At 41.6% G+C, this 12,956-nt stretch overlaps 1 protein-coding gene across 1 annotated transcript; it reads right to left on the bottom strand.

Annotated features, from left to right (window-relative positions):
* Positions 1-1,243: 1,243 nt before the first annotated feature.
* On the bottom strand, positions 1,244-6,935 carry cyp24a1 (cytochrome P450, family 24, subfamily A, polypeptide 1). Its single transcript, XM_028406250.1, has 12 exons — positions 6,501-6,935; positions 6,170-6,360; positions 5,966-6,059; positions 5,788-5,881; positions 5,468-5,559; positions 5,006-5,117; positions 4,076-4,221; positions 3,468-3,634; positions 2,530-2,608; positions 2,139-2,336; positions 1,924-2,035; positions 1,244-1,673 (listed from the first exon to the last, which is right to left on the bottom strand). Exons 1-11 carry the CDS (start codon positions 6,930-6,932, stop codon positions 1,925-1,927), a joined length of 1,716 nt encoding a protein of 571 aa, XP_028262051.1. The 5' UTR covers positions 6,933-6,935; the 3' UTR covers positions 1,244-1,673; position 1,924.
* Positions 6,936-12,956: the final 6,021 nt, after the last annotated feature.

Below are 12,956 nucleotides of genomic sequence, written 5' to 3'. Positions count from 1 at the left end.
GAAATTAAGCCCAGAAGTGTCAAAAATGGTCTTCAGAATATAGACAAACCTTCTGTAATGCATCTGAAGAGCTGTTTTAAGTCCATGTTGGAGGCATAAACTGTTGCCAGAGGCTTTCCAGAGGCCACTGGGCTTCAATGGGAACGGGAGTTTTATAAAGCTTTTGCATTGGTTTTGTTTCTCTCCCTGGAGGTCGCAAGTTGTTTTAAACACTCAAAATAGAAAGTGTGGAAGAACATGATGAGACATGCCGAATCCTTCACCTAAAGTAGTTATATCACATGGGCAGCTGTGACTAAGGCGGTAGAGAGGTTGTCCACTAACTGTAAGGTTGGTGGTTCGTGGTCCCTACTCCTAGACCCTTAACCCCAAGTTGTTCACAGTGGTTGTACCATTGCTATATAAATACAGAACACTTACTATTTTACATTTGAATTTGGGGCTCATAGATTTTATAACAGCCCAGGTCTTTCCAGTAATGTTGTCTGTTCTAGCTGAGTATTTATTTTTAAGAGAGTATCGCAGTTCATTGTACTTACAGCTACTTAAGCGAAGGCATTTAACCTCTTTTGGTTCACGTGAGGTCACATGTGAGCATTTAGGTCACATGGCAGTCATGTGGGAGATGTCAGAGTTACATGAATCAAGCAGTCACCTGATGATTAAGTGGCATGGGAAGGGTGATAGGACAGCAAAGCAGAGAAGTTGAAATCATTGACATCAGCTCTGTCCAAATTTTGTCTTTGAAGGAGCATTGGTTGTCCTTATGCTAAGGTCACTGCTGAGCGGCAGTTAAAGATGAAGTTTGGTCATTTACACAAGGTTAGGAATTAAATCACAATGGTAACAGGGAGACATTCGTTTGATTATTATCATGTTTAGACTACATTTCTGAAACAACATCCAAAACTTGATTTTTGTGTAACATGGTTTTAAGACTAGTAGAACTAGGTGAGTATTGTTAAACACATACTCATTTTTGCCAAAGAGTAACAGATTAGATAAAGTGTGATTGCTGGTGCCTTCAATAAGTTCTTTTCCTTTAGTTGCACACTGAGCCTTTTTTAATAAACAAAATAATGATTCATAAATGAGTCAAATAACAGACTTATAAGCAATTAAAGTATTGTATTAAAGTTTAATGTATTTTCCTAAACATACAAGTGGTTTTTTATTTTCCCTCTAATGCTTACATATTGTACTTAATAATTTAAATTATACAGTTTGAGTACAAACAAACATGGGTTGTTGACTTTTGATACATTTATTAACACATAGTATGAGTGAATAAAATATGTCTCTACATAAAACAATGTACAATAATACAGTATTATAATTGCACTTTATATACATAATGAAAAATAAACATATCCACGACATATGTACAGGTTATTAAACAAACATAAAGTTATAGTTCTACATAAACACATCAGAGATTGAAGATTTGAGAACAGCTGCCTCGGTACAACATTCAATTTGTACATAACAACTGGTAGTTTGGTCAGTCATTAACATAAGTAATAGTTTTAAATAAACATGAGGTATTTATGTCATGATTATATGTATAATATTTTTTTATTTACAGAGCAGCAATGCAGGGAGTCACTGGGCCATTGGGACCATGGAAACAGAGGTATCATCTTCCTCTCACTACGTTCGAAAGTGTACAGAGCCTGAGAGGAAAGAAGACGGAATTATTAATAAACCTTCTGACAGCAGGTAAGGAATTACAATATGACACAGGATGGCACTAACTGATTAGTATGCTAACTACACAAGATATATCTGTAGCGGCATACATAGCAGGAGAGCTGGACCCCACTTTTTAGCAGTTATGCTGAGCTAACTAGCACTATGCACATTTTCTGCAGCTTCATATTTACCATACAAGTTAGAGAGTTATGATGTTCGTTATCTTCTCACCTTATCTCTTGATGAAGGCGACTGGCAGTTCTCTGTTGGGAACCAAAAGCCCTGAGTGGATCACGTCAAGTGGCTCATTATCTGTTGCCACAATTTCATAGTCTCTGACCAACTGTAAGAAAGACAAATAAACATCAATTTTAGTTCAGTACAGGGCGCCAGTTGAGGTCCAGGCAGTTTAACTGTGGTTGGATGTGACTTGGTAGTGAACATACCCAGCACATGGCCAACTGCAGCTGCAGCTCCGCCAGTCGCCGGCCGATGCACATCCTCTTTCCGATACCAAAGGGAACGTGGGCAAAGGGATTGATGGTGCTCTTCTCCCTCAGCCAGCGCTCAGGTTTGAACTGTTTGCCGTCATCGAAGTATTCCTCATTGGATCCCAGTGCATGGCTGTTAATCATCAGCACTGTCTATGGAGTGGAGGAAAATAACATGAATATATACCAGTGCTGTAGATTATTATGTTGCTCAATTATACATGTAACTGGAGTGGCTACGAGTAGTAGTTTGTATGAGTTCTTACATGTCCGTCTAATGTACATTAACACAAGAATGTAGTCTGCTCATGTCAGGTGTATGTTAACTAAGAACTAATCCACTTACTCCTTTGGGAATGGCATAATCTCCCAACACAGTGTCTTTGTCCAGGGTCCTGCTGGTGAATGGGACTGATGGTGATAACCTGTGGGAATTAGAAAAAGAAAACACTTGAGAATATGGCCTAATTGAAGCTATAGTGACAGGCACGTGTAAGCAGTTTAACAGGAGCTAAACATACTCCAGTGTTTTCCAAAGTACCAGATGAGGTGAGATATAATCTCAAGTTAGAGGTCACTGTACGTGCATTCCATGAGTGATGTGGTTATGGGTATGCTGGCCTTAAGTAACATGTTGGACAACTTGTGACTACATGAAAGGCGGGAGAAAGTGGACCGTGTAAAGGTTAGGAAATGATTTGAACGTGATCCCCATGCTGAATTTAAAGTGGGACTACTGGTTGTAACTGGTCATGCCACCACATCTCATGAAGCTTGTTTTTGAGTCAGTCATGTGTGTGTTTTCCCTCTTAATCTCCGTGGTACTGGGTAAAATCATTATGCAGCCAGTGAGTCTGATTTGAAGCTGATGACTGTTTAGATAATCCATGTTCCTCTTTTGATGTTATGTCATGAACAGCTATTTTTAACTTTGTGCTTTTACTAGTGTAAAAATGCTCATTCTCGTGAAGTACTTGTTTATTTTGGTGGAATCTTTACGTGTGTTTTGATCTGAACTGCAATGACTATTGTGCTTTACTGTGTTATCTCTGACTTGTGTTCAGTTCTGGCGTCTTTTTGGAAAAATATTAACCATACTGTCTGCAAGCTTTCCTTTCACGCTGTAAACAGCCACACCAGGCTTTAGCAATAAGGTAGGGCAGCCTGTGTGGCGCCTGTGATGCACCCAGGAGTAGCTCATTACTGTCCTAGTAGTAGGGACAGTAAGAGTAGTGAGTTTTGCTCATAGTGTAGCTTTGTGATAATGCCTCTGTTGTACTGTACCTCATAGACTCCTTGAGGCAGGCCTTGAGGTAGGGCATGCTCTTGATATGCTCTCCACATGGGTCCTGGTCGGTAGGCACCACTTCTCTGATCTCCTGCAGCAGTCTCCTCTGGGCGTCAGGGTTACGTGACAGGTTGAAAATAAACCACAGCATACTATTGGCGGTCTAAGAAACATAAACACGTTGAGAAAGAGAGAGAGAGAGAGTGAGAAACAGAAGGAAGGAGGCAGAGAGGAAATGTCACTTAGTGAGGCAGCTACTCTAAGTACATTCCTCTGTGGGGTTCTGAAAGGAGCTCAGGAATGTTTGGGGTTCCTCAAAGGCTCCTCAGTTACATCCACACCACATTCATTTTCCACTTTTGAAGCACTGTAAGTGCAGCACCTGTTTGTTTTAGAGGTTGGACAGTTTTTTTTTCTCTCCCATTTGAAGGAAAATAGGCGAAAGGTAAAACATTTAAAGTTAACTTGTGCACAAATGGGACGCAACCACATGATTTTTTTTCTCTAAGAGCAAAGAAACAAAAAGCTAAAACATGTTGGATGTTTCTTTGCTTTCTTGGGTAAAGATATATTAGACAATTACACATTACAAAATGCTACTCACTGTCTCAACTCCTCCGATCTGCAGCTCGGTGATGGCTGCATACAGCTCCTTTTTGGAGAGGCAGCTGTGGTCCAAGATGTCACCGATTAAATCATCAGGAGCTCTGACAGCGGTCCCCTTTAGCTTCTTGTCAATGTACACTTTGGCTGTGAAAACACAACACACAGTTTATATACATATAGGTCCATAAAAGTTGACTATTCTAAGATCTGTGCTGTTTATTTTTTTTAGTTTGCTTGATTGATAAATCAATAACTGTCAGTGTATGTCCAGCCACAGAACGTCTGCTGTGGATGTTATCAAAGGCTGTAAGACCTCCTTTAAAAGTTGAGCTGAGGCAAAAGAAATATTGATTGATTGATTTACACACAGTGATTAACACAAATATAGCTACTCTGCTTTACACCACTGTAAAGAATATAAAGAAGAATGTGCTTTTTTAACCCTTTCCCTTTCTTCATCATCCTCATTGTCTTTTGTGTAGCACTCCATGCACACAATGTGTGTAATGAAATCTAAATGCTGTACTATGTGCAGGTACAGTGTTTTATTCTTTCTTGATTCCTTCCTGATCTGATTTGTTAGATTGAAAAATGTCTTACAGTTCCACAACTGCACTTGTTTGACCCCTGATTCCCATTGTTGATGTGCATCATCTAATTCAGGTTGTAAGTAGCATCAGCCTCTTACTCCCACTCTTGGGTCATGTGGTTTACTATAACTCTCCTACTCGGAGTGCCAAGTACACAAATCACTGAGGCACCCGGTTCGGACTCCCGCCCTCCCTCTGTGCTGTCTATGATCTGACTGGAAATGAGTTCAAAATAGTTTACGTCACAGAGGGGAGTGGAGACAAACTGTACCCGAGCTTTGTGGAATGAGAATGAATCAGTGCAGGCAGGGGGGAAGCTTAATTTTTTTGTTTTTTACCTGTGCTGAAAATGCGATCCCATGCTGCGGTGTGGTCCTGCCATGTTTTAGTGTTGAGACTCTTGTGGAGCTCCACCGGTGTGACCATCATCATGCCAAATGTGCTCATCATCTGCAGAGAAACAAAAAGAATTAGGAGTTAGATGTACTCATTGCCACCACCATCACTCTCTTTCTCTTGCACCCGCTGCACTGTGAGACCTTTGTGAGCCTCCACCTCCTTATTATCTCCTGACTGTGGATGATATTAGTTTGCCCCAGGAAATCCCAGCAAATGCAGTGAGAGTGTCTGAGCTGCTGCATCAGTGACTGCAGCAGCTCAGCTGACTCTGGCTGAAGTGAACCTAGATGAACTGTTATGTTTCAGTAAAAGTCGGCCTTGCTGTCTTACACATCATCACAAGTGTCCTCTCTTACAGTTCACACTACTGCCATGAGAGAAACCGTAACAAGTGTACTCACTGTTTTAACTGCTGTGATGAAGTTCATGGCTTCCTCATTGACTTTCTCTTGCAGCAGACCAAACCTCTTGTCATAAAGAACAAGACAGATGGCTAAGGGACAAAAAAGTGCAAAGATTAAGAGTCGAACCCTATTGTTTATGTATTTTATAATTTTCTTTTTAACTTAGGGCCACAAAAAAAGCATATAAGCATCATTACAGAATATTGAATAATTCATGTATTCATCCTGACAGATAATAAAACTAATGTGGATGAAAAATAATTTGACTTTAAAGATAAATATCTTTATGAACCGCTTTAAAAAACAGATGTACTTACTCTCAAAGGACCATTTGTTCAGTTCGAAGTACAAGTCCTCAATCTTCCCATTGACGTTAATGTTTCCAATTCTGCCAACAAAATCCAGCAACACCTGTTTTCACAAACACAAGGTGTCACTGAGCACCAAAACGGACACACAAAAACATCGCACATGTTTCACTTCTCACAGCCTTACCTCGTTTATTTTGCCGTCAAGTTTCACCACCTCTGTGGGTTTCATAAGTTTCTGCTGGAACGCGCTCCTCACTCTCTGCCAGTCTTTCCCTTCCCTGCGAACCAACGCTTTCAATTCAGCGCGCTTTACAATAAAAATATTGTACACATTTTTTTTTTACTTGCTTGCTTCGAGTTATAGGGAGGATCGAAAGACTTTACTTACAGGATAAGCAGCCCGTAAGCCTCGTCCCTCAGGTCTCTGTAAGCTTTCCAGGGTTTGATCTCCAGCCTCTGAGGGTAATTTCCCTCCTTCCTATAGAGCGCCTCCAGTAAGCAAGGTGCGCCAATGTGCACCGACTCAAAAGAGCCCAGCTTCATCCGGAAAATCTTCCCGAATTTCTTGTGATAATCAACCTAAAAATGAGTAAATGGTTATTAATTTGTCTGGATAAATTACAAAAAAAAAAAATCTAAATACATTGGTAGCTTGTGTTTTCCTTTAAAAACTAAACTAACTAAAATCTAAAATGTGTAGAAGTAGTTTTTATGCCTACCAGAGCCTCGTGTTGTCTGGTCAGACCTCCTTTCCGCAGGAGTTCGATCAAACTGCCGACCAGAGGCCAGTTGGTGGGTCCTGGGATCGCGTCTAAACTGTGCGCTCTGGAGGCAGCGTGAGGGCAGCGCGCAGCCTCCACAGCATCCTTCTCCTCCAGGACGCACACTGAGGATGTTGGCTTGAAGTGCTGCAGCCCCACAGACTTCTTCTTCAGCAGCTCAACAATCTGAGGAACTTTTTGGATCTGCGCTCTCATCTTCAGCTTTTTTTTTCTCTTTCTTTCTTTCCAGTAGTGATCACAATGATCTGATGTGTTTATAGTGGTTCTTGGGATTCGTTTCTTGGAAGTGTCACACCTTACCACAATATATATACCCTGAGAGTGTTTATTCCTGCGGTGCACCGAGCCAATCAGGGGCCAGCCCTGCATGGTGTGGCCCACCATTCATTTATGGATCCACGTTGAGAGGATCGTATGACCTCAGATAGACGGAGGAAGTGCCCTTGCCCCCCCCCCTCCCCTTTATAAATAAACACACAAGCCGCAGCGGAGGTGACGCGGTTCGCTTGAACCGTGTTTCACAGCGACCCGCGATTGGAGGGAACCGAAACTCTGGCAAAGCAAATACTACTGCGACACTTCTGCACCGGGCAAATATTTGACCGATTGCAGTTTGTCTGTTTGCTTTTTTGTGTTTTTGTGTGCGTGCGTGTGTAGGCTGTGTGTGTGTGTCCCCCTTTTTTAACACTTATTATATCTTTAAACATTTGAAATTGAGTGTTGAATACTTGATGTTTTCATTAATTCACTGAGTTCTAGGTCAGTTTGAACTAAATGTGAAATTTAGAAAATCTTTCTTTCATCCCTTTACACACATTTGTATTTCTAACTTTGTGAGAACCATCACGGATAGTGCAGTAACCCCACTGTCTCACCCAATCACCTTGACATTAAAACCAAGTCTTAACCTTCAAACAGCCCTTTTAGACACAAGCCCCAAAATGAGGATTGGCTTAAATAGTCCTCCCCTTTCAAGATCTATAACTCAAATTGGTCCTCATAAAGATAGACTAACCAAGTACAACTACACACACACACACACACATCGGCCCCTTGGAGCTGGCATGACTTAAATAACATGTGCTGGGGCCCCGTGTTGTTACCCTGTAAAAGTGCTCATTCACAGACTCTCAGGTGGCATCAGAACAACCTTGAACTCCATCTGATGTTTGCAGCATACTGGGTGAGCGAACCAAAGTCTCTCCAGGTGTAGCACACGCACATCAATCACCCCCCCCCCCCTCCCAAAAAACAAGGGGAAAAAACCTCTACCACCCACGCACCTGCATGCACACGGTGTTCATTTGCTCTGTCAGATTCAGATTCAAGCTGGCTGGCATGTTGTCACATGATATCAGATCATTTGTTTATGTTGTAAATGTATTATTAACATCAAGATAGATGCATCTATCTTGCGTGTATCTTTTGTGCTTAGCTCAACATTATAGGACAAAAAGAAACATCTAATAAAAGTTTGGACACCATCCAATCCTCATAGACAACCATGTTAAAATGTCTGACTTAAAATATTTTAGAAATATAAAACTGTGATGCCATTATTACCCAACCTGCAAAAAAGCATTTTACCGACTGTTGAGCAAGAACTTCAACCTCACAGTGCTCTTGTCGGTACTGGTGTACTGGCAGACAGCTGGCACTGCGCACTTGCCAGTTATAGAGGAAAAAAAACATGTTTTCTAGTGGTGTCCTGTGTAGGCAAACAGAACTACGCAACACCCTCCTCTGTGACCCTAGAGACTGAAGTTTTTGTTGCAATAAATCTGTCATAGAGAGTTTGTTTCTGTACCACTGAGGACCATTATAGTCTATCAGCTGAAATGAAGGCACCACTTGAATGCTTCTGTGATTCTTCAGAAAACGTTATGTGTGAATCAGGGTGTTTTAGCTCATTTATTTTGTTTTTGTCACTTTTTTTTTTCTATTGAATTGACCCGTGTAATACAGGAACAAAAAAATCGATCGGCTTTTTTGTGCTTTACAGAAAAGAGAGTATCAAGCACAACCAACAGCAATCAAGGGAAGTGCTGGTTAGTTTCACATCTGTAGTGTCAATGTATTTTCTGTTGAAGTCTTGATTTAACCCACTGTCCACTCAGCGCTCACCTTTAAGATTAGATATCACTTTGAATACAATCCGACTCAATCTCCCCTGTTTCTTACAGTGAAATCAGCGAGGTCTTTGTAGCAGGGACATCAGCAGGCAGATAGAGATAAGTGATGAACTGAGATAGGGGGCAGCTGACCTTCTGAGGCAGCAGTGGAGTCATCAGCACTCAGGGCAGGCAAACCTGATGACTCAAAAAGTTGCTCATGTCCAGATTGACTGACAGGTCAGTGAGTTCAGTGAGTGGGTTTAGAAATGGAGGCTACTGTTAACGTGGGGTGCAGACACATCATGCAAAAGAGGGACATGCAGTTATGCATGCAACACAAAGATGCATCAAATGACACGTTCACGTGTGACTGCCTTGGAAAAAAAAAATAATTCCAGAGTTGAGGAGATTAGCTGGGATCCATGCTGGAGATGGAAATGCTTCATACAGTCACATCAATGGCATAAGTGGTCATGTAACAGCAGTGACCTAGAATGTGAGGTGCCCCCTTACTCAAAGCCCACCCGTACACTAAGACTGAAAATATTTACATCCTCCTCCCTATGGGCAGTGTGTTTTGCTCCACATCAAGCTCACAGAGATGTTCCTAAATGGCGTAAAAAGATTGTGTTGTTAAGTTTGTGATGCATCTGTGGCTTTGATTTAGCATTCCAATACTCGTCATGGAACTGCCAGATGTGTGAGAGTGACAGACTCTTTGTTCCATTTTATCACACAGGTCTATAGATTATTGGCTTCATCCAGAAAGTAGGTCATTCCTATTGATAGAGATGATGGGGAAGGGCTGGAGCTCTCCGTGAACTTACTGACCTACATCGAGGCTGCTGTTGCCTCCTAGCTGCGTTCAGTCTTATAGAATCTGGGTCAGGATTCCCTGGATGGAGGAGGACCCACCTCCCTATGCTCTCCGACACCAACAAGGAATGAAAAGTGAGGCTACAAGTGAAGCTCAGACTGAAATGTCAGTTGCGCAACAACAAAAGCCATGTGTGGGGTCAAAGAACTACTACAGTTAAATGTTTTCTGCAAAATGCTCATGGGAAGAGCAGTGCGTGATTTTTACTACTGTATCACTCATCTTGAAACAAGGCCGTTGAGGCAGGGGGGTGAGTGAGGTGAACTGCTGCTAGTGATCCAGAGATGCAGAGGTCACCGAGAGCGTACAGTCGGCAAACCTCTGTCAAGACAACGTCCTGGGAAACTCGTGCTTACACTCCACAGAACAGCATGTCTGACTCAATCTCTGTAATGAAAAAATATTGTGTAGTGTTGATAAATGTCATCACCGGCTTAAAGGACAAAAACCATCAAGCAGGTACTCAACTCTGGACTACAGTTCTAAAGAGAGTATCAAGGCAGCTCTCACACTTTAACACTATAAAAGCCAATAATGCAGAGCAAGTGCTTGAGAGTGACATGACTGTGCCAGTTTGATGTCATTTTGTTCATTATTGTGGCAATTGTGTTTTGTTTTTGATAGCGCTGGGTGCAAGGTTGAGTGGTAAAAGAGTTTTAACAGTTCAGCACCACGATGCACATCTTTGTTGTGGTTAATGGTTCACACTCAATGTTCCTTCTGAAGTGTGTAATTCTTCTAATAAAACTGCCTTCTCTTAGTCAGAGTAAACGGTGCAAAAAGTATAACAAGATTTCTTTTGTAACATTCACTCATGAGACATTTTCTCCACTACATTTATATATAAATTGTTAAAGATCACCAAACGTTTTGAGCTTTTCTGGCTGTTGTTGATCCTTATATTTCTGTGTTCTGTATTTTCTATGTCTATTTATTTACTCTTAACTTCAATTTATATATTACAAATGTTGTGGACTCTCAACAGCTCTAGACCTCACTGCAGGCCAAAAAAATGCCCCGTTAGGTTGATATTACATCTGCCAGATGTGACAGGTGGTTACGTTTGTACAAACGGAGCATATGGATGTATTGTATACACACATAGCTCCCATAGCTCAGCTGCCATTTTTGGGTACCATCGCAACCCTATTAACAAGTAGAGATCCGGCCAATGAAATATAGCTTCTGCTCTCAAGAACTGAAATATTGAAATCATGTTACATTTTCGTGGTGAGGATTGCAGTTATTACTTTCACGGGGGTCACTTTGACTTCCATAACAAAAGCAAAGAGTCACTGATTTTTCATTTGTTTCCTATCATCTTTCCTATAAATTGGATACTACCAATACTAAGGTATCTTATCCACTTTTACTTCTCTCCTCTCCCTGCCATGGGCACGTGCACATCCCCACTCAGTGCAGTACACTCAGTACAGAGAGCGGACGGGACATGTGATGTAATAACTTTACTACTGACAATTATTAGTGTTAAAACTAATGAAAAACAAAGATCCCAAAATATCTGAAAGGCAGGCCACAAATGTGCATTTTAACAGAACTTGACCTGAAGGCACAGGAGGGAAATGTGCTGACTGCACATGGAGAGAGAGAGGTTCTTGTATTTTCCTTTGTGGGCTCCATTAAAAGGCCAGGGGGTCTGGTCCTTGACAGCAGGCTGTACATTGTCCAGGTTGGACAAGTATTGGCTATACTTAATATATAGTATTCTGCAAAAAAAGATTTTGTACTTTCTCTTAAGAAAGTGCATTTTTCAGATGAGAGGTTTTGCGCTTTGGTCATTGATATAGTCTATGTTAATGAAACAGATGTTATTAGAGTGGCATGTCTTTAAGAAACTGGGCAGTGTGTCTGTGTGTGCTTGCACCTGGGAGGGGGTGAGTGTGCACGAGAGTTTATGTACGGAGACCGAGAGAGAGGTTGTGTGCATGTTAGTGGTGAGTTGTTGGTTAGAAGCAGGAATTAAATGTACGGTATGTAGAACAATACAGCTGCAGCCCCGATGTGGCAATATTTAACTGTCTGCATGCATGGATGGGGCAGATTTATTTTCCTGGGAGGACATAGTCAAGGTGGGGGGGCATTTGTTGTCAAGTCGGCCACCATAACTACAGTATAATGTATATGTATGTATATGTTTTTGTGCACAGGTTTACAAAACTGAAAAGCCAATCAGGGTAATTAAATGAAACCTGCGTTATCTGCCAAAAAGCTGCTGATGTAGGTTTTACTGGGTACAGCACACTGATAATATTAGAGTCACAGAGAGTCGCAGACAGCCTGGGGTGTCACAAAACTGCCACTTAACAAAGAAGTCATTTCATAGATAGACTTTATGACCTGAAATAATAACCAAAACTTGGAATATATTTGCAGTTTTAGGGAAGAAATGTATTTACTACATGGGTCAAGATACTGCAGGTAGCTATCCCTAGACTGTGCAATGATGAGTCAATCCTTTTAATAAGAGATTTCACATGTTTACATGTCGATCTGTCTTCAGACACGTAAGGATTGCTGTGTGCTTGTCAGTGGGTTCAGAGGGTAAGTGGGCCATGAGCACACTGAGAGCAGCTTTAACTGTGAATGGCTGATTGTCTGCAATGTTATTTGTTTTGAGTGCAGACGCACCTTAAAAGAAGAAAGACATCTGACCTCTGAGTGATCAGAGATACAGCTGAAGACTGTGACCTACTGTATGTGCTGCCCTACTTTCTGCATACTTGGAGCCAATAGGTTAACAGGTATCATTGTCTGTTAAAACTAGTGAAGCAGTGCAACAAGTACGGCAGTATTTGACTGGTCAATGGTTACTAGGAACTCTTTGTGTGATGTGTGTGTTTATACTTGCTTTAAACGTATGTTCCATAACTTCTACCCTGCACTAGTTATGTCATAATCACTGCCATATGCCAATCTCCTTGATCACCTTGTCGGCGCACTCTGGAACTTTGACCTCTCTGCCGACCTGAGCCTCACAAGTAAATTTGTCAAAGTGTTGATCCCCAGATACAGTGTACCCCCATGGCCCCATCAACTCATCGCCCTGCCTCTGTTATCTTATCATTATAAACAGATGCTCTGGATGGATGTCACCATGCACCACTCTCCTGTCAGCCTGCCCGCTGGTAGGCATTCAAAGGAGGCTGTGCGTGGCAGAACACAGAGAAGTTTGCACAACAAAATTCACTCAAAGTGTAGTGTCCAATGGACAAACACAGCTCGGATTGCCTCATTTAGTTTGCCTCATGGTTTGTGACTGAAGAAACGAATCCTTCAGATGACCCTTATTCCCAGGAAAATGAATCTTGCCAGGCACTTAATCCATCCTCTAACCATCATGAGGTTGTGGAATCCATGGCGCCATGGATGGAAGCTATGTAA

This window comes from Parambassis ranga, chromosome 5 (genome assembly GCF_900634625.1).
Source record: "Parambassis ranga chromosome 5, fParRan2.1, whole genome shotgun sequence".
Classification (NCBI taxonomy): domain Eukaryota; kingdom Metazoa; phylum Chordata; class Actinopteri; family Ambassidae; genus Parambassis; species Parambassis ranga.
The sequence above is the reverse complement of the archived record's forward strand: the minus strand, read 5'-3'. Positions and strand labels throughout refer to the sequence as shown.

Excerpts from the sequence above, each read along its gene's own strand:
- cyp24a1 (XM_028406250.1), bottom strand. The coding sequence starts at position 6,932 with ATGCAGGGCTGGCCCCTGATTGGCTCGGTGCACCGCAGGAATAAACAC. Across the intron at positions 3,635-4,075 it reads AGATCGGAGGAGTTGAGACA|ACCGCCAATAGTATGCTGTG; the intron begins GTGAGTAGCATT and ends TATGTTTCTTAG. Across the intron at positions 2,036-2,138 it reads TGCAGTTGGCCATGTGCTGG|TTGGTCAGAGACTATGAAAT; the intron begins GTATGTTCACTA and ends TCTTTCTTACAG.